We start from the raw sequence: 21,754 nt of genomic DNA on the forward strand, positions 1-21,754 counted from the left end.
AAGTGCCCATCAATACATGAGTGGATTAATAAAATGTGGTATATGTATACCATGGAGTCCTATTCAGCTATAAGAAACAATGGTGATATAGCACCTCTTGTATTATCCTGGATAGAGCTGGAACCCATTCTACTAAGTGAAGTATCCCAAGAATGGAAAAATAAGCACCACATGTACTCACCAGAAAATTGGTTTCACTGATCAACACCTAAGTGCACATATAGGAATAACATTTATCAGGCGTTGGGCAGACAGGAGGGGGGAGCAGGGGATGGGTGTATACACACACACAATGAGTGCAATGTGCACCATCTGGGGGATGGACACGCTTGAAGCTCTGACTCGGGGGGGGAGGGCAAGGGCAATATACGTAACACAAACATTTGTACCCCCATAATATGCTGAAATAAAAAAAATTTCTTAGAGCAAATTAATTGAGGGGAATTCTGACAAAGAGCAATATGCTAACATAGAACCTTCCTGTGCTTTGGATAATAATGAGCCACTCATTGACTCTCTGAATGTCCAGCCACAGAATTGGCCTCTTCCACAGCCACTGCAGTTCTTCCAGGGTTCAGTCTCCTCCCTTGCATAAGAGAAAGCAAGTCCAAGCTCACATCAGGCTATATTATTCATTTATTTCCCATCGCAATATGCACATGCAATTAGGCAATGGCCTCTTTCCTAACTACACTTCCGTTGGGTCCACAACTTTCCCTAGAAAGAGAATGCTCCTGGTGCTTTTCTCCAAAATCATCAGCATGAAGGATCTATCAAATTCGATAACAGGGTGAAGGAGAGTTTTTTCAGGCTTATCCAGGAGTCTGACTTCAGGGACAGCTACAGCTTCTGTTCCCTTTTCACCAATGTGCAGCACAGCCTTGTGGGCAACCTGTGGGGAGAAAACAAACACTGACAGTCCCCTGAACAAATAGGAACAGTCTTTGGGAGGAGCTGGAAGAAAGAAAGGAAAAGGAAGGATGGGGGCCACCCCTTTGCTATACTGTGTGGCTGCTTGGCTAAGTGTATTTAATGAATCTCTGGTGATTTTAGTGCTAGCTCTTAGGGAACCGCCTCATTCTTCAGAGCCTTCTGCCTCCAGTAATCACCTCCTAAGCACGCTCCCCACCTCCTCCAAAACCTTATCTCACCAGAGTCACTTTTGATCATTCAACTCTTTTGTCAGCGTCATTTTAGGACATGAAGGTCAGGGATGGAAGGAACTGCTACAATAACCTATTTGGGGTAATGGGGATTGACCCTGGAGTGATTCTAGCCTAGGAGGAGTCACACAGCTTCTCTAGGCATCAGATTCATTATTAGTAAAATAAGAGAGTTGAATTAATTGACTTCCAATGGCCCTTCTAACTCATACATTCAAGGACTCAAATCTACCAACTTACACTGGAAAGTCTGAGACCATTGTCCTCTGTGAGTCCAGAAAAATTAGCGTTTTCAGCATAGGCATCCTGCATGCCCATTTTCAGAAGCATGGCTCCAAAGTCATATGTGGCAGAAATGGAAAACTTTGGAACAAACAAGTCAACCCACCTGTGGGGAAAGAGGAAGAGGACACGTGGCAATCACCATACCAAGCTCATGATCCCCTCCTTCTCTCTCTCATCATGGTATTGTACTGGACTCTGCTTCTTCCCTGAGTATTGGCAACCCCAAAATCACAGAAACTATTCTGAAAGGAATGCACTCTGGTTCAGCCAATGTTATGCTGTAACACTGGGAGCAGGGAGATGTAACTCAGTTATAATCAAAGGAATACATCTCTAGGGTGATGGCCAAGGTTGGGAAGCCAGTGGCAAGAAGGTCAATGGGTAGCACCCAGGAACTTCATGGTTTTTCATCTTGTGCTACCAGTCCACAACTGTTGCCCACCCACCTTTTGACATCAAAATCCAGAACATCCCCTAAGCTCTAGTTGATCTCTGGGAAGGCATCATTTTACTAACAGGATGACTTTGGAGAGCTTATTTTATCTTTCGAGGCATGACTTCCTAATTTGAAAAATGCCAATGATACCACCTTCTTTGTAGGTTTGTTGATGTGCTTACATGACATAAAGTGTGTAAAGTGTCCAACAAAGAGCCTGGCACATGGTATGTTCTTGGCATATTCTAGTGATCATCACACAGCTGTTAGGTGGTTCAAGGTCATTCTTCTGCCTCCAGATCTTTGCTGAACTAGGTCTCACCTGCACTGTTATGCTCACACACTCCACCTCTCACATCCTCTGAGACATTTACCCCTTCTGCAGCAAGCGGTTCCACTTCTTCAGTATTTTAGATGACATAGCTGCTTCTACCCACTCCATCTGTCCCTGCTTGGGAAGAACAAAGAGTGCCAGAGCATTCTTGCTGTAATCCATTTGCAGCACTGTGCAGTTCAGTTCCATATCCACCAGGTGATAGTATTGTTCCACCTGGTGCATCATGGGCACTTGCACCATGGTGGTCTTGTCCACTAAGAAGCTGGAACTGTCTTCTGTCTTGGATGGATCAAAAGGTTTTGCCCACTGGGCTTAAAATACAGAGAGAAGAGAGATGTTTGTTTTAAACAGTATTGGTGCCAACAAGAACGTTTTCATTAGTCATCTCATCTAGTAATTAAGACCACCAGAGTTAGGTACCTAGAGTCGACCAGTTTTACAAGTAACTGAGGATCAGGAAGAGAAAGTCATTTGACATGCTCTCCCAGCTAGCAGGTGGAAGATCCAGGAATCACACCTATGGCTGTTGGGCTCCATGGTCTGTTTTCAAAACCACCATACTTACACTAAACCCATCAGAGCCACAGTTTTCTCATCCATCAAAAGTATGGCATCCATCACATAGGGTAAAATGAGACAACAGATATGTTCTGCCATTTTAGCCATCTATATGTGTGTGGCTTGTGGCCACCAATTGTTCACTCCTCCACCAAATGTGCCTGAGATGTGCTGTAGAACCAGGAGAAATAATTTGAGCACAGCACCTTCAGAAAAGAGTCACATGATTCTTGCTGTTACAAGTACCAGCCTTAGAGTCAGATAGACTTGGCTGGGAATACTATTTCTGAAACTTATTAACTGTGTGAACATGGGCACTTGTAAAGATTGAATAAGACAGTGTGTAAACCACACATGTAGTACAGTGCATGGTACATAGTCATAATATATGATAAAAGCATTTATGTAACATGCCTAAGTGTGCACAGCAAGTGAGGGTCACAATAGGGTTTAAATACATGTATGTCTACTTGCCAAGTACAAGCTTGTCCCATTTCACCAAATCTTTTGGAAGCCATTATTCTTTAACCAAATATGAGCAAGATGTTCAAACCATTGTCACCCACCTCTCTGAAAGTGCGCTCTCCCTAGAAATTTCCTGGGCTCATTCACAGAGCTGTGTGTCCTTCCTGGAAGATCCAATACTATGCACAGCTATGTCCAATGGAGCAGATCACTGTGGCATGAGGGACACCTACTGATGCCAGTAATAAGAGACCATGAGCTCCCCCCAGCGCTCCACCAAAGTATCTGAACCCTAGACTTGAAATTGATCTCAGAGCCTTACCTTTCAAGTGAATATAGTTCACCAGGACCATGATGGCATTGGGTTTGAGGTCTTGGATTAGGCCCACAACTTCCCCTTTGGTTTGCTTCTCCACATAACTGTTGATCTCCTGCTTGGCTGCAGAAACATTGGAGAAGTCGGTAGAAAAGATATCAGTCTCATAGAGGGTCTTGACATCATCCAAGAACTTTGCCAGTGGTTTCAGCTGCTTCCCAATGAAGAGAGCATTTCCCATCTGCAATTCCAGTTCCTTCTTTGGAAAATTCACTGAACAGATCAGATGCTGGAAGCCATGCTGGATTTCCGCCAGTGGAGTGTCTGTGAGGTTGAACCCTAAGACCTCCAGGATCTGAGTTTGGGTGCTGGAGCAGGCCCCAAAGGAAAGCATGGCCAAAGCTGCAGAAATACTCGCAGGGGAAAAGAAGATGTTCCGATCTGGGGTCTCCAGAGTAAACCTCCGGTATAGGTTGAATGCAAAGTCAGCATTGATGGATGACATCTTATAGAGAGTAGCATTTTGTTGGGGTGAATGGCAGGTGGTTACTTTGCCTTCAGAGCTGTTGGGTGGTGCACAATGGATTGTAACATGAAGCCCAAGTACCAAAAAAATCAGATAGAGGAACAGTGACATTTTGGAAGGAAGATAATCTATAAGAGATGAAGTGAGAGAACCATTGGTGGAGCTTAGTTGGATGAAACATTCTCTGAGCCAGAGACACATAATAATTGCCCACCTCACTTTAATTAATAAAACAATAGTAAATATTTGATTATGTGCTCACCAGGAGCTAGGTGGAGATTTCTCTTTTCTGAAAAACTGATGATGCATCTAATGTGGGAGAAGTGGCTTTCTGGGGCCACAGAAATAATGCTATGGACTCTCATTCAGATGTAATAGTGACATTATGAAAATGCTGTGAGTAAACTAAATTTATGGAAATTGAATCACCTTTTATTTGAACTAGAGGCAGCCTTTGGAGAGGGAGGAATCCTTAGGTGAAACTAGTACTCCCTCTGCTTACATTATTCTTTCTTGATTAGAATTTTGGACTGTATTTTTTTAATTTGGTATTTTCTTAAGATAAAATCTATGAGATGAGTTGAGAGAACACCTGCACTTCCTTTGGCTAAGAGACAAAATGAGAATACTGTGTACAAGATATGATTAATTGGAATGGATGGCTGGTGGTTTGCGGAGTTGTGTGCAAGGTCATGACCTGCAATTCATGCATTTTTGCAATGCGTGGAAGCCACAGGAGTATTTTCAAATATCAGGAAAATGAAAGTATAACTTTCTACATTTTAGATCTCTCTCACCATCCATTTCAGTAACATTTAAAGAGCCATTTCTAAGTTATATAACATCTTAACACTATATTCTTACACCCATGCATGTTACTTTTAATTATTAGAGAGGAAGTCAGAAAGATATGGTGTAAGGTTCTCTGAGCCTGAAAGAGAGTAAGGAGGTCAGCTGTGGAACCCCAATGACCATGGACATGAGTGGTTAAAAGGAAGTGATCTATGGGGTCAGGACAAGGCTCCTTCCTCAGCCCTCCATCTTTTTTCTGTAGTGATCTCATCCTAGGCACTCAACTGCTGCCTCACAAACTATATATCCCTAGTCCAGATTGCTCTTCTGAGTTCCTAGCCATTTATCCTGTCTATTGGATATATCCACCAGGATGGTCCACACATACCTCAGTCTCAATAAGGAAATCTCAAAGTTTCCAAATGTAAGCACATCGTCTCTCTACCCCTCAAGCCTGCTCCTTCATCTCCATTTTACTTCTCAGTCTATAGTATCTCTGTCTATGGAGACCCTCATGCCAGAAACCTGGGAGTCATCCTAGGGGCTTCCTTCACTCTCCCAAATCTAACGAGTCTTGATGTCCTATGAATACTACCTCCTAAATATCTCTAAAAACGTCTCCCTTCTGTCCATTCTTACTGCCACTTCCTCAGTTATGACCTCAACTACTGCATCAGCTCCTAGCAGTTCACACCATCTCTTCTATCCTTCACCTCAACCTCCCTTCTTTCACCGCTAAATCTAATCTCTATATTGTCACCAGAGTCCTCTTTCTTTAAATGTCACCGAGGCTGGTAGAAGATCAATTATCAGATGACCACACTTAGACCTTGGCCCCTGGAGCTACAAATTTGGTTTGGGACTCTGACTTGCTGACTTGGTTATTTGGGAATCTAACTTGCTGATAGAGATGTTCAAAGTTCCCCAAAGAGAAAAAAAGTACTTACAGCACATGCCCAAGAAGCCACTTGCATCTCTCAGAAAGAAACACCTTTCCATTTTTATAACATGTCCTGTATTGCAAAACGAGAGCACTCCTAGTTACAGATTAACCCCAGCATTAACCCTGGGATGATATTTTCAAAGCTGATGTAAAAACCAAGGCCAAGAGGAACAAAGCAAAAAATGATAAGATTTGAACTTTGGGTGATTGCTTTGACTGCCAGATTTGTCATCTAAAACAAAAGAGAAAGAGGACTGTCAGAACTGGAGGGGTCCAGGTCCATGGTAGGAAAAATGTCTTTTCAGCAGGCAGAATGAGGGTCGTGGGCAAAAGTGCCAAGAGGCAGCAGGAGAAAGTTATCAGCATTAGCAAAACAGTGATAGGACTGGCAGCCTTTTGAGGGAAATGTGTACACAGGCAGAGGCTGGGTGAGCCTAACGGGTGCTGTCAAAATTATTTATGTGTTGGCAGAGGAAATGATGTCAAAGGTAGCTTCCAGTGCTAGACTTCTGATGCTGCACACATATATGACTGCTCAGGGGAAAAACCAGTCCTATCTTCTGGTAACTAAAATCCCCTGTACCCTCCCCTTGCCAAAGGACTCAGAAAGAGGATGCAGAAGGAGCCAAGGAGATCAGAATCAAAGATTCCACTGTCCAGTATTAACCATGTACTGACTATGTGCAAAGAAGCAAGGAGAACAAAGAGAACTGGACTCAGAAGTCCTGAGTTCAACCTTCACTCGGCCAGTTTCTAGCTCTAGTAGTGATAATAGTAACAGCAACTTCTGCTTTTGAGAATTTACCATGTGCAGGTCATTTTGTGAAGCATCTGATTCCAGACACTGCTGGCTTCAGTACTACATTAAGAATGTATGTGTTAAGTAGTGGGAGGTAGGCAGGGAACAGGGGCTAATTTGAGCCGAGCCTAGATGCAGTCTATGATGGGACTTGGAAATCAGGATGAATAGTGCAGACTTTATCTTGAGGGCATTGGGAAGTCACTGAGGGACTTTGACAAGGCAGTGGAGAAACGGTGATTCTGTGTACCGTTGTTTCTTCTCAACCAAACATACACTGAGTTCCTACTATGGAGAAAGCACCACACTAAGCACTGGGGTTTCAGAGGTCAATGCTAGATTCAGTCCTGAATCCAAAGGATTTTTTAACTGGCACGCACTGCCCAAATTGAATAGAAGAGGGCACACCTCACATATGGGATGGTCAGTTGTCCATGTGTCCCAAAGAAAGACAGTGGCAAGCTCAGGTCTCTAGACTGTGAGGTCAATCCTGCTAAGATGACACATTGTCTGCTCTCTCATCTACAGCAAATTTCTACAGAAGAAACAGAAAAAAAGACTATCTAAAAACAAAACTTCCAAACCTGTGCCCTCTGGTGGCATAGTCAGACAATGGCACAGGTTGCTTTCTGCTGCTTCTAATTCAGCTGAGCTTTGCTAGCAGGTAGTAACTGCAGGGCTTGTCTCTGACATATGAGAAAGGCACCCTTCCCCCTGCAGTCTCTTCTGTCCCCTGGCATCACAGGCACTAGACCTGTGCTTCTGTCATTCTGTTATGTAAACTGTGCAATTTGGGGCAAGTTACCTAATATCCCTGAATCTCAGTTTTCTCACCTTCAAAGTGAGAAATCCCCACATCATGTGGTTAGTGAGAGTATCACATGAAATTTAGAGGGGGTGTCCAGAGGCTCCTATAGTAATGCCCGGCATGTAGTGAGGATCCAGCAACTGTTAATTCTCTTTCCTTTCATCTGCTATCTTGATTCTCTTCCTTCCCCTCAAGTCTCCGTGGTCCCTGGCTCCATCCCCAACCGCCACTGCTGTTCAGTTCTGCTTTATGCAAATGCATGCTAATTAATATGCAATTTATTGATAAGGTTTAAATTCTTCTTGCAAACTTATATTTAGCGCAACACTTTCATGCTTGTGTAAAGCTGCTAGAGCTAGCACACTGAACAAAGACTCTCTAGGAAGTGTTGCCGTATCAACAAATTCAATCAAATCTAAAATTATGTATTTCCTTCTTTGGATGAACACTATCATAATCCATTCCAACACAAATTCCCCAGAATTTTATTTTAAAAATGTTCAAAGTTCCACAGTTCTTTTAGTGTGTAAACACTCTTCTCATTGTTTTGACTTGATATTTGATCCTCCACCCCGGTCTTAGGGGATATGATGCAATCTTACTCTACTTATAGGTTGGAAGACAATGATAGGTGTGGGATAGGGGCATTAGGAAAATTAGCTTCTTCTTACAATTTAAGTCTAACAGGCAGGGAGATTACTGGATCTTTAAGCAAAAGAGAAACAGCCTCATCAGACAAAGAGGACTACTCTGCTAGTAAGGGAAATTCAGTAGGCATTTGGGGTTGAGGTTTCTTTTAATTCTCCCAATCTTCCTATTCTTGAGTTTTTACTCTTTCTATTTTAGTGAACAACTTTGACAAAAATGAGCTATCAATGTTAGAAAATCAACTGATTCTGGTAATGCACAGGTTCAAATGCTGAGCATAGGATTTGGCCAACTTAGCCCTCCAGCTGCATTTCAAGAAATTCTATTTTCATGTTGTCTGGCTTCAGTATACTCCTTGAGCACTTGAGTCAAAACGTTAGAGTTTTGAGCATGTCATTCTTTTTCTGAGCTTTCTAGTGCCATCAGAAGCATCCACTTAACTCCACAATCTTTGAACTACTTACATACTTCAGACTTCTCTATGGCAGAAATTAGGTCTTCCAAATGCATGCCTTCAAAAGCTCTACATTTCAGGGGCCACTTAATTAATTGATATGTCATTTCATTCCATGGGCTTCCATATCACCTTCCAGAACACAAATGGAATTTTCAACTGCTGTTAGCCCTACTAGACCAGAACTGTGGAACTTTAAATTTCCACAATTTCCTTAAATATTGTTGCATGAAATCTAATTTCTGTTGACAATGCCAGTATAATTTATAGTACTTGGCTTTGAACAATAGTAACTGCTGCTGAATAACCTTAACATAAAAGACATTTAATGGAGGATATGATTTTACCCAAAATTAAAAGGAAGGCCAGAGAACCTTGCTCATTTTGCTTGGAAGGAGACATGCGGACGGAGGGATCAATCTACCCAGGTTCATGAACATTGGATAATGGTTTGGCTGGATGTCCTTGGAAAGAACATGATTATAAAATAGATGATAAAGAGGTGTGGGGAAGAGGTATATGTGGTGACCTGTGCAAATGGGCATGGCGTGTGAAGATATTTACGTTCTATGTGAATACTCACCAAAATGCAACCACGGCAAAGTAGAAGGTTAATAATCAGCCAGATAAAATGATGTATTCTGTAGATGTCAGCCAGCCTCTTTCCCAGACACTTCTGTCTTTGTTCAATGGGTTCATGAATAAAGTGGTCATGCCAACCAAGATGAAGTTTATGCATGGGCTAAGAATCATGGACCTCCACACATCAAGGTCAGTCTGGCTACAGCTTCAGCAGGTATCAAAACTGAGATTCCAATATGGTACCATTCCCAGATGACTAGCAAGTTACCTGTTTTGAACTTGAGTACATTGGACCACTTCCATCATGGAAGGGGAATTGTTTTGTTCTCAGGAGAATATGCAATGACTAGAAATATGGCTTTGTCTTCCTTTCCTGCAAAGCTTGTGCCAAAACTACCATCCAAGGATTTACCAACTACCTTATCCACCATCATGGTATACTACACAGAGTCCCTTCCGGCCAAATAACTAATTTCACACCAGAGTGTGGCAATGGGCCAATATTCATGAAATCCACTGGCCTTACCATGTTTTCCATCACCCTAAAGCAGTTAGCCAATAGAGAGTGGAATGGCTTTGATGAATAAATTACAGAACCAGATAGGTGACATCATGAAGAGCTTAGCCATGTCCTCTACACTGTGGTATATGCTCCAAATCAGTGTCCAAAATATGGTGCTATTTCTCCCATAACCTGGAATAACAGGTTAGGAGATCAAGGAGTAAAAATGGGTGTGGATCCACTCATTATTCCCCTACTGATCCACCAGGAAATTTCTTGCTTTCCATCCCTGTGACCTAGGTCCTCCTGGTTTAGGGGTCTTAACTCAAATGGCTGAATGCTTCTACTATGGGATGTAAAAATGATTTCATTGAATTTGTAACTGAGATTGCCACCTGGCCACTTTGAGCAATTCATGACACTGAATAAATAGAAAAGGAAGAGAGCTACAGTACTTGGAGGGATAGTAAATCTTGAATAATAAGAGGAAATTTCACTGCTGCACAAAATGAGAATCTGTAATCCAGGTGTTCCCTAGGGATGTGCCTCTTAGTATTCCCATGTCTTTTAACTAAAGTCAATGGGAAATTATAGCAACCCATGCAAGCAGTACCAATAATCACTCAGATACTCCAGAAATGAAGATTGGGTCACTCTACCAGGCAAGGAAGCTCAACCAGCTAAAGTGTTTATTGAGGGCAAAGAGAGTATAGAATGGATTAGTGGAAGAGGTAGTTAGGAAGACGGTAGTTAAAAACACCAATTATGATCTTGTGGCTAGTTACCAAACCCAATATTATAATAGTTATGAGTATTTCTTCTTCCTTATGTCGATATCAAGATATCTGTGTTTATATTAAGCATTTTTATTCTACCTTCCTATTCCCCTTATTACTTCCTATTTGCATAAGATGTGTTAATTGTAGTTAATTTTGTATGACAGTAAACAAGTTACAGGATGTCAAAAGGAGATTCAGAAGAAGAATGAACGACACCCAAAGATGAATAAAAGGACTATGTTAGTCCGTTTTGGCTGCCAACATAACAAAATACCATAAACTGGGTGACCAAAAAAATGTTTTAGGCAAGTGGTTAATACCCTAAATACAATTGCATCATATCTCATCCTATCTAAAACCTTGACTAAAGGCGAAGTATGAATTCTAACACAGTCAGCCAGGGAATAAGTGCTTAAGCTCCATGTTACCTGGAAAAAAATTGACTCATCCACAGCCAAATTAGAGGATTCATTCTAAAGGCCCAAGAGACTAATCAATAGCTTCTCTTTAATAATTCAAGAATGGGACTGTGAAAGAACATGAAGTAACTAAGACTAAGGCATTCTAAAATGGAGTCAAGAGATTTCCAGAGGATTGCACTCATACCTGCTAAAGATCAACCACAGAATGTTCCAATAGGCTTACATAAACAATGGAAGTCAGTATCTGCTGGCCTCTATCATCTCTCAGCTGAGAGTACCCTAATTAACTAACCAATCAGAACAGGTTTACAATTTAGAATTTCTGCACAGCCAATGAACTGCCTCTGAAAACAAACACTTTGTGGAAATATCTCATTAAAAACCTCTACTATGCTTGCCTTATGGAACATTATTCAGGGCTGCCCTGATTCAATATGCCCAAATTGCAATTTTGCTATCTTTTTTGACCTCTGTGTCAATCTGGTATTTTTTTTTATTTTTTAAATTAAATTTTATTATTATTATTATTATTTATTGTTGTTGTTCTTGTTAACATAGCTGATGTCAGAATGGAACTAGAAATGATCTTACCTTGGAGTGGACCAATGTTCTCTGGAATCAGGTGAGGTACTTACAACAAGGAGACCCTTGTGCCTCGGATTTCCAGGACCTTCTCTCATAAGTCCTCTCATGCTGCGACCTCCCTCCCTTTGGTTGAGATTAATGCCTTTATTTGAGAATTTGGGGATGGTTGTTCCATTTGTGCTGGTACAGGCTATTAGCCTTTGCGAGAGTTCTCCCAGTTTGTTAAGAGTTTTTCCTATTGGTTAGGAGTTTTCTTATTGGTAAGTATTATTATAAGTATGATATTCTTTCATTCTCAACCTTGCAATGATTGTCTCCCTTCTGGGACTCCAGCTGGTTATATGTTAAAAAATTATGGGCCCTCCACCTATATTTATCTGGAACAGTGGACTTTCTATACAAAGTATACCTTAGAATTACAATGCCCAAATTAAGGTTCTTTTGTTATACCAAACTAGATTTTCCCCAAACTAAATTAGAAGACCATGGTTTTAAAACAAAACAACTTGAATGGGCTGCATATTTTAACTGGCATTTAGAGTTATCCAAATGCATTCAGGGCTCTAAAATTACCTGTCTCCAAAACAGCCTCTAAATTCATAGAGAGTAATAAAAAATTGAAAGAGAAAGAAAAAATCCTTTAGACTCAGGTTTCTTTCTCCACCTCTCATTCTCCCACTCCTTCTGTTTCCCTTCCTCTATATTCTACATTTGCTGAACTTCCCTTCTACTCTTCTGACCCCAAGGTTTCCCTTGATTCCCCTGTTTCTGCTAAACTTGTTCAAATTTACCTTTCAAGCTCTATCCAAATAATGAGAGCACTCTCTTAAACATTTACTATACACCCTGAACAAAAGCTGAACTTAGGGCTATGGCTAAAGAGTTCCCTAAGGTTACTGAGGACCCTCATATATTTGCTGAAAAATTTCAAATTGTTATCTAAACTTATAAACCTGGTTTCTCTGGCCTTAATTAATACATGTGCTCATTGGAGAAGGTCATGCACAAAATTGGATGGCTAAAACAGGTTGGAACAATCCTCTAATGGGCCTATAACACAATATGCTTCCTGATAGGAAAAGGACCAAGAAAGAGCCAAAATCTTATGCTAAGCCATCCCTTCAGCATTTCCTAAACCAGTAGATTGGAACGAGATTTAGGCCTGCATCTAAAAGGAAGGTGAGGCAGTACATGATTATTACAATAGACTTGAAATTGTTTTCAAGGAAAACTCTTGAGTCTCCTCAGACGCCAAATCTACCAAAGTGTCATTTAATACTATGTTCATAAACGGCTTAGGTGAAGATTTTGCAATTCTAGTTATATAGGCTCAACTTAATTGGGAAACAGCATTCACCTTTGATTTACTTAACCTGGCCAACCAATTGGCCCAAACAATTTCTAAGACCAAAAAAGTGAGGGCAAAGAAAATAATGAACCTACAGCTTCAACAACTTTCCACCCCCATAATAAAACATGGCAGTCTAACATCATAAAACTAAATCATAAAGGGGTCTCCCACTACTGCAAAAGGCCTGGACATTGGGAATTAAACTTCTGTAATGATTGGAAAGGAGATTCTTGCTCTTCGTATGGACACTGAAGAAACCCTCTCTGTGGTTAACCCCACTATCCTCAAGCAACCTCTTCCTTGGAATACTGTAAAAATGCAAATGGTGGAAGTTTCTAATATACTTTTAACAGTTTACAGATATTGACCTTTGCTTTTTTGATTAGGTTCTCTCCAGAACAGTCCCAGTTCCCTTAGCCCCAGTTCACTTACCTAGAAGGGATCTTATCTTAGAAAAATGCTATCATTTTCTTTTCCCCAAAGGGGGAGATCATTCTTGAAATTAACTGACAACAGTGAAAATAATTCAACACCCCTGCCCATTTTTTCTTTAACCTAAATAACAAAAATGCTGAGTTTAGCTCTTCTAAAAGAGGTTCCTGCGGAACTTTGGGCTAAATCCACAGCAGACATTGGACAAATCCATTCAGCTCCCTTGATAGAGCTTCAAACTGACCCAAACAAGCCCCTTCCTAATATCAGGCTACACCTCATAAACCCTGAAGCTCTTGCAGGAATTACACAAATTATAGAAGAATATAAAGCCAAAAATTTTATAGTGCCTTGCACTAGCCCCTGTAATACTTCTATCCTTCCTGTAAAGAAACCTTATAGATGAGGATGTAAATTTGTGCAAGACATAAGAGCCATTAATAACATTGTCATTCCTCGACACGCTGGTATTTCAAATCCCCATACCCTCCTGACTTCCATCCTCATAGAAAGCAAATTTTTCACTGTGATAGATCTTTGTAGTGCTTTTTAAAAAATTAGCATTCCTGTGGACGAGGAGAGTCAATTTTTATTTACCTTCATGTGGGAAGGACAACAATATAGTTGGACAGTAATGCCTCAAGGGTATAGTGAAAGCCCCTCTCACTTTTCACAGATACTGAAGGCAGATTTAACAGATATTTCTTTCCCTTGAGGATTGACTCTCTTGCAGTATGCTAATGACCTTCTTCTTTGTTCTCCTTCTAAACAGGCTTGTGAATATGATAGTGTTTATCTCCTTAAACTTCTGGCAGACAAAAGCCATAAAGTTTCTACAGAAAAACTCTAATTTATCTAGGCCTATGTCAAATATTTAGGACACTTGAGATCAAACCAAAAACTTCTCTTGGATCCTGATAGATGTAATGACATTTTAAACTTTCCTCAACCTCAGACTGGCAATTATGAGGCTTTTGGGGCCTGGCAGGGTACTGCCAAAACTGAATACCTGATTTTTCTTTGATAATTCTTATATTCCCTTCTGAAATTTAACAAACCAGATCCTCCAGACTGGGAAGAGAATGCCCATATAGCCTTCTGTCAACTCAAAGGAGGACTTCTAAGTTCTCCTGCCTTAGGGTACCCCAATTATCAGCTGTTCTTCTTCCTTTTAGTACATAAAAGAGAAGGAAATACATTGGGGGTCCTTACCCACAAACATGGAGATCAACACAGACCCCTTGGCTATTATAGCCAGCAATTAGATTCAGTAGCTAAGAGAATCCTTTCCTGCATGAGAGCTTTATCAGCCATTGTGGCTTTAACTAAATCTACAGAAGAGTTAGTCATAGGCTCTCCTCTCACTATGTTTCACACGCTGTAGAAGCTTTACTCAACTCTCATCATACTTACCATCTTCCTGCGAGCATACTTACTTTTTATGAGATCTTGCTGTTGACCTCTCCTCATATTATTCTTTCTCACTGCAATAATTTTAATCCAGCAGCCCTCCTTCTCCTACCTGATAACGAGACATCTCATGACTGTCTAAATCTGACCAGCTACTAAAACCTAGAATTGATTTACAAAAAAATCTCTATACCAAATGCAGAACTTTCATGGTTTACTGATGGATCGTATGTGACAAATAATGAAGGAAAATATGGTGCGATATGCTATCACCCCCCTTTTTGAAGTAGTTGAAGCAGCCCCACTGCCAATGAGTGCTTCAGCCCAACAAGTAAAATGTTATGCCTAACCAAGGCTTGTATTCTGGCAAAAGGTAATAATGCAAATATTTACACTGATAGCTGTTATGCCTTTGGGGTTCTTCATGATTTTGTTATGCTTTGGAAACAAAGAGGGAATCAAATCAAAAATGAAACTTTTGTAAATAATTTATTAAATTCAATTCAACTTCTTTCTGCCTTGGCCATAATTAAAATTTCTGAACATTCAAAATTGGAATCTAATGAGGCTAAGGGAAACAATTTGTCTCATCATGCACAAAAGCAGATTCCTTGAGTTGCACTAGATTGAAAACTATATAGCTAATATTATTTTCCAAAAAAGGCTTTAAATGATGTTAAAGATGCTCAGTCTTAAGCACCACATGAAGAGAAATTTTATTGGGCTAATGGCTGCATTTGTTTTTGCCCAACAACAAATTTATGCTATGATCTCAATAATAAACTAGTATCACCAAAATCTATGATAAAACTCCTATTCAATATGACACATAAGGTGACTTATGGGCAACTGATAAACTTGTAAGCTTTATGAAATAGTATTGGTGGAGAAACATATCAAGTGCCACCCAAGAAGCAAAATTGTCTTGTACTATTTGTTCAAAATTCAATCCAGGAAAGATAATTCAGACATTTCCAGGTCATTTCAATGAAGTTCTAACGAAAACATACCAAATGCGATCAGAACCAGATGATTCTGATCCCTTCTTCTCTCAAGGGCCAAAAATCATCAGCAGCACAGGGTGTGAGATCTGGATGCCACTACTGAGTATAAACTGGGATATTGTTTCTGAGAAATTCTTGTCCCAAACTCTATACAGTTGATCCTTGAACAACTTGGGGGTTAGGGTCACTCACTGATCCCTGCAAAGTTGAAAATTGTGTATAACTTTTGACTCCCCCAAAACTTAACTATTAATAGCCTAATCGTAACTGGAAGCCTCACCAATAGCACAAACAGTTGATTAACACATATTTTGCACGTTACATCTGTTATATACTGTGTTCTTACAATAAAGTAAGCTAGAGGGGAAAAATGTTATTAAGAAAGTCATAAGTGCTGGGTGCAGTGGCTCATGACTGTAATTCCAGCACATTGGGAGGCTGAGGTAGGAGGATCACTTGAGGCCAGGAGTTAGAGACCAGTCTGGGCAACATAGCAAGACCCTGTCTCTACAAAAAATAATAATAAGAAAAGAAATCTGGACACCTATAGTCCTAGCTACTTGGGAGGCTGATGCAGAAAGTTCACTTGAGCCCAGGAGTTCAAGGCTGCAGTGAGCTATGATTGTGCCACTGTACTCCAGCCTGGACAACAGGGAGAGGCCCTGTCTCTAAAAAGATAAAAAAGAAAGAAAAAGTCATAAAGAAGAGAAAATGTATTCCCTATTCATTAAGTGGAAGTGGATCCTCACAAATGTCTTCATCCTCCTTGTCTTCACATTGAGTAGGTCGAGGAGGAGGAAGAGGAAGGGTTGGTCTTGCTGTCTCAGGGATGGCAGAGGCAGAAGAAAATTCACATGTAAGTGGGCTCATGCATCCATGTAGTTTAAACCTCTGTTGTTCAAGGGCCGACTGTATTATTCTTCACTAATGAAGCAACCGAATATAAATATGAAAACTCTAATGATGAAGCTTCAGAAGCTGGAGGTGAGGAGGAGAAAGAACAGGATGAAAATGAAGGATTGGAAGAGGAAACTGAGAAGGATCTGCACCAGCAGAAAGAAACCCCTAGAATCGAGGGACCTGTGTATAGCTTCATATATCACCCACCCAACCATTACTAGCAGTACATCTGCTATGTGTTTTAATTTTCTTGGTAAACTAAATAACAACAAAAAAATGTTTAAAATTTTAGTTATAAACCCAGTTTTAAAAAATAAAAAGCAGAAAAAAACCCAGAAAAACTAAAACAAAATGAAAAGAACCAGTTTCATGTTAATAATATACTTTTATACCACATAGTATAGAATGTAGCGTGTTCTCAAGTGTTGTTCATTTATGGATGTACATTCTTTGAGCTGTAGCTATAAGAATTCTATAGGTGGAAAATTTACCACAGCTGGTAGCTGAGACCAATATTTGTTCAGAACACAATTAACCAGAAGAAGTGGCTAAAGCAACTGGAACATACACTAGCTTGGGCTTAATCATTTAAGTACAGAAGCATGGTCTCTTGTACTAACTTAGGAGATGATGCCTTTGAGAATGTGACTACTCACAGAGGTGTAATAAATTAAGAATTTCAAGTGGAACTACAATTAATTACCGATACCTAAGTATTCATTCAGTTTTAAATTTTTGTGTTCCATGTGACAGTGAAAAGAAACTTATAGGAAGATTATTGTTTCTTACTAAATTGATAATTAACATATATATCTTTTTCTATTTTTCTTTTTTTCTTTCTCATTTTATATATATGGAACCTGTAGGTCAGGAAAGTTAAGAGAGTATGGTTTATGGATAGACAACAGGCTTTTTAAATGGAAAGATATATTTAAATCTCAGAACAGAACATTCTCTCAAAACCAAACAAAACAAGCATTTTTGATGTTTGGAAAATGGGAAATGAGGTTGCTGTGATCAGAGGATTGAAGATAAATGATGCACAAGCACCCTGATATCCAAGGGTCTGGGTTACAAGAGAAAAACTTGATTTCTTCTGTTGAGACAATAGACATACATAGGATTAACTGGTTTTTTTAGATTTAGAAAGTCACTGGTTCATGTTAATGGTGTACAATTGTTAACTGTTTCTTGTTTCATCCTTCAGTTTGAAGGCATAGAAAGACATGAAGGAAGAAACCATGAATTTCTTATGGATTTTAGATTTTTCTCATTTTCAGTAGCACATGAGAATTTTATCAACACTGGTTTTGTTCCAAAGTTCATCACCCAAAAAGTCAGATCCACTGATGGATGACTCTTCTTCTATATTTTAGGTGACGATATATCTGACAGTATTTGTTCAAGTTAAAAATAAAAGTTTTTGAAATGAATAATAAGCTACAGGGTTTTTTTTTTTTTAGATAAATAACACTGGCTCAAATCTATTGCTGTACCTTTCTTATTGCTTTGGCCCTGCTTAACGTAATTGAAAGAGATCACTTTCAATTATGTTTGAAGCTCTTTTATGGCACACCCAATTAATTAAAATATCAAGTTTAAACAATTTATGTAAAAGGAGAGATGGAGATCTAGCCTCTACTGCATTTTATTGAATGCGGATGGATGACCCAGCTTGCCTGGAGGCCAGATGGTGCTACTGGGCTGCTGTGGATGAGCAGCATCGGCATCGCCTGGGAACTTGTTAGAAATTCAAATAACAGGCCCACTCCGGACCTACTGAATCAGAAATTCTGAAGGGGGGCTGGAAATCAGACATTTTCAAGTCTTCTAGTTGATTCTGAATCTCAGTCAAGTTTGGGAACCACTGGTTTAGAGTAATGGGAAAACTTTGAGCCTCACCAATGGTAGGACCAGCATTAATTCACTGACTTGAGACTGTTTCAGTTAAATTGAACAGGAAAGTAAATACTAGATTGGGGAAATGACTACAATTCTTAGGGGTTGGAACACAAAGAAAGACCTCCTGGAGGGGCAAAGATTGAATGGTAGCAGTGAAGAGAAATAGATAAGGGAGAAAGCTAGTTCCAGAAAGACACAAATTTTATGATGCCATGTATACAAAGTTTAAAAGCATGCAAAACAATCATGTATTGATTATGGATTCACATATATGGTAGTAAAATGCATGCATAGGAGGCATGCATGCATATGTGCCATGCAAAAAGGCATCTATGAGAACGATAAACACTATACTTAGGATAGCGGTTATATCTTACGGAGCAGGAGAGAAGAGAGTTCAGGTGGAGAGGGTATTCTTAGTTTTCTATATCTGTCATAATAAAGTACCACAAAGTGGGTGGCTTAAAACAGTAGAAATTATACCCTCACTGTTATGGAGGCCACAAGTCTGAAATCAAGTTCATAGCATGACCGCAATCCCTCCATAGGTCTAGGGAAAAATTCTCCTTGCCTCTTCCAGATTCTGGTGGCTCCTGGCGTTCCTTGACTTGTGGCAGCATAACTCTATAATCTCTGCCTCTGTTCTCATATGACCGTCTTCCTTGTATCTTTCCCTCACCTTTCTGTTGTAAGGACACCAGTCATTAGATTTAGGGCTCACCTAAATCCAGGATAATTTCATCTTGAGTTCTTTAAATATCATCTGAAAAACCTCTTTTTCCAAATAAGGTGACATTTACAAATAATGGAGATTAGGACTTTGAGATTTCTTTTTTTTGAGAATGAAGTTCCACCCACTACAAGGACACAGGGGGCTTCAATTGTACTTACAATATTATATTAAATATTTCTTAAGTAGTATGGTGGGTACATGATGTATTCTCCAAACTTTTGTGTAGGTCTAAAATATTTCCTAAAAAAAAAATGACAAAATATTAAAAGAGGAAAGGGAGAAAATGGATCTAATATCTAGAAGCCATTTAAGGAAAATGAAGTCTTAGTTGACCAGAACAGAGGATCAGAGAAGGATAAAAGCCAGGGATTTGAAGGTAGAAAACCCTGTTTCTACATTTACATAAGGCTGCCTAGGTTCTCTCTACTTAGCGTTAATACTTTCTTTCATATTCTGTGGTAGCACATCTCATATTCTAACTAATGTTACCATTTTTTAATTGGTGTTACTACTCCCCCACCCCTTTGGGCATCTTATGGTTTGTGAAATTCTGAATAATTGTAACTTTAAAAGGATTTACTTATTCTTTCCCAAAGTACAAAGCACTGTTTTCTCCTTTTTAGATCTATTAAAGTGAAATAAACATAATGCATCCACAACACCCTTTTTTTCTATTATCAGTGTTGACATTTTAAAATGCATTGTCACGTAGTATTCCTTATGGCTAGAACTACGTGATGAGACAGAAGGCACAGGGCCCGTTATCAGCATTATTTAAGTGGAAAGGGCAGTCCAAGTAAACAACTATCCATGTCGTGTGATTGGAAGACCCTCAATTTGTTCCTGGTTGCTTAGGGTTTATGGCATACCAGTTATCAAATATAGTATTGGGTTGGTGCAAAAGTAATCGCAGTTTTAGCATTGTTGAAGTTTGCCATTTGATAGTGGAATACATTCTTAAATGTGGTTATGTTATACATCATCTTAATGTGCATTTCTCACTTTATGGTTTTTTGCTAATGACTTATTACTTGCTATTTATCTTATATTTATTTTAGACTATGGAAATGATGTTGAACAAAAAGCAAATTTGAGCAATTTTCTTATTCGAGTTCAAAGTGGGTCATAAAGTAGCTAAGACAACTCGCAACATCAACAATGCATTTGGCCCAGGAACTGCTAACAAATGTACAGTGCAGTGGTGGTTCAAGAAGTTTTGCAAAGGAGACGAGAGCCTCAAAGATGAGGAGCACAGTGGCTGGCCATCAGAAGTTGACAACGACCAATTGAGAACAATCATCAAGTTGATCCTCTTAAAACTACACGAGAAGTTGCTGAAGAACTCAAGGTCGACCATTCTATGGTCACTAGGCATTTGAAGCAAATTGGAAAGGTGAAAAAGCTCGATAAGTGGGTGCCTCATGAGCTGACCAAAAATAGAAAAAAATCGTTGAAGTGTCATCTTCTCTTATTGTATGCAATGACAAATCATTTCTGTATCAGATTGTGACGTGTGACAAAAAGTGGATTTTATATGACAACCGGCGATGACCAGCTCAGTGGTTGGACCGAGAAGAAGCTCCAAAGCATTTCCCAAAGCCAAACTTGCACCAAAAAAAGGTTATGGTCACTGTTTGGTGGTCTGTTACAAGTTTGATCCACTACAGCTTTCTGAATCCCAGCAAAACCATTCCATCTGAGAAGTATGCTCAGCAAATCAATGAGATACATGGAAAACTGCAACACCTGCAGCTGACATTGGTCAACAGAAAGGGCCCAATTCTTCTCCACGACAACACCTGACTACTTATCACACAACCAACACTTCCAAAGTTGAACAGATAGGGCTACAAAGTTTTGCCTCATCCACCACATTCACCTGAGCTCTCGCCAACCAACTACCACTTCTTCAAGGATCTTGACAACTTTTTGCAGGGAAAACACTTCCACAACCAGCAGGATGCAGAAAATGCTTTCCAAGAGTTCGTGGAATCCCAAAGCACGGATTTTTACACTATAGGAATAAACAAACTTATTTCTTGTTGGAAAAAATGTGTTGATTGTAATGGTTCCTATTTTGATTAATAAAGATGCGTTTGAGCCTAGTTATGATGATTTAAAATCCACTGCCCAAAACCGCAATTACTTTTGCACCAGCCTAAATATTTCTCTTAGACCCTGTCAAGAGAGGTCCTTGTTCTAAACTCATGCTTTAGAGTCCCCTGTTGGTTGTCTTCCTGCTATGTCTTCTCACAGTGCCAGGAGCCCACTTTGTGGGTCCAGAGGAATATATGCACACCCAGAGTTCTCACCCACTCCAGTTCATCCTCAAGATACTTGAGACCCCTGAATTCTTTACCCAAATGGTTCCAAGTCTGCTTCCAGCACCTGCATGCTTATCTACATTGGATCTGTCCTTTTGAGGACTAACTGCACTGTTAGTGTATGTACTCCCAGCTGCCTGTGGAGTGGCTCTACATGAGAAACAGGTGAAGAATGGATTGGGTTGTCCACATGCACACAGGTGAACCCTCTCACTGTAAGGAATGGAACTCAGAGTGGGAAGAGGAGGGTACAGGGCCATGGCCTGGAAGGGTGGTGGTAGCTCTTCCCACATGGATG

General features: G+C 39.9%; 1 protein-coding gene and 1 pseudogene across 1 annotated transcript; one reads left to right on the forward strand and one right to left on the reverse strand.

Moving 5' to 3' along the window:
• Positions 1 to 619: 619 nt before the first annotated feature.
• On the reverse strand, positions 620 to 5,849 carry SERPINA7 (serpin peptidase inhibitor, clade A (alpha-1 antiproteinase, antitrypsin), member 7). The gene is made up of 5 exons (XM_012644873.1): positions 5,826 to 5,849; positions 3,567 to 4,214; positions 2,259 to 2,532; positions 1,404 to 1,551; positions 620 to 892 (listed from the first exon to the last, which is right to left on the reverse strand). Exons 1-5 carry the CDS (start codon positions 5,830 to 5,832, stop codon positions 689 to 691), a joined length of 1,281 nt encoding a protein of 426 aa, XP_012500327.1. The 5' UTR covers positions 5,833 to 5,849; the 3' UTR covers positions 620 to 688.
• A 9,757-nt stretch (positions 5,850 to 15,606) lies between these two features.
• The window catches only part of LOC105810536, an 11,639-nt pseudogene continuing 5,491 nt past the window's right edge, over positions 15,607 to 21,754 (forward strand).

This window comes from Propithecus coquereli, unplaced genomic scaffold, assembly GCF_000956105.1.
Source record: "Propithecus coquereli isolate 6110/MARCELLA unplaced genomic scaffold, Pcoq_1.0 Scaffold104, whole genome shotgun sequence".
In the NCBI taxonomy this organism is placed as follows: Eukaryota; Metazoa; Chordata; class Mammalia; order Primates; family Indriidae; genus Propithecus; species Propithecus coquereli.

What these genes read in the sequence shown, in the direction of transcription:
- SERPINA7 (XM_012644873.1), bottom strand. An exon ending in GAACTATATTCACTTGAAAG is followed by an intron (nt 2,533 to 3,566) that starts GTAAGGCTCTGA and finishes CTGTATTTTAAG; the next exon opens with CCCAGTGGGCAAAACCTTTT. An exon ending in AACCGCTTGCTGCAGAAGGG is followed by an intron (nt 1,552 to 2,258) that starts GTAAATGTCTCA and finishes CTTTCCCCACAG; the next exon opens with GTGGGTTGACTTGTTTGTTC.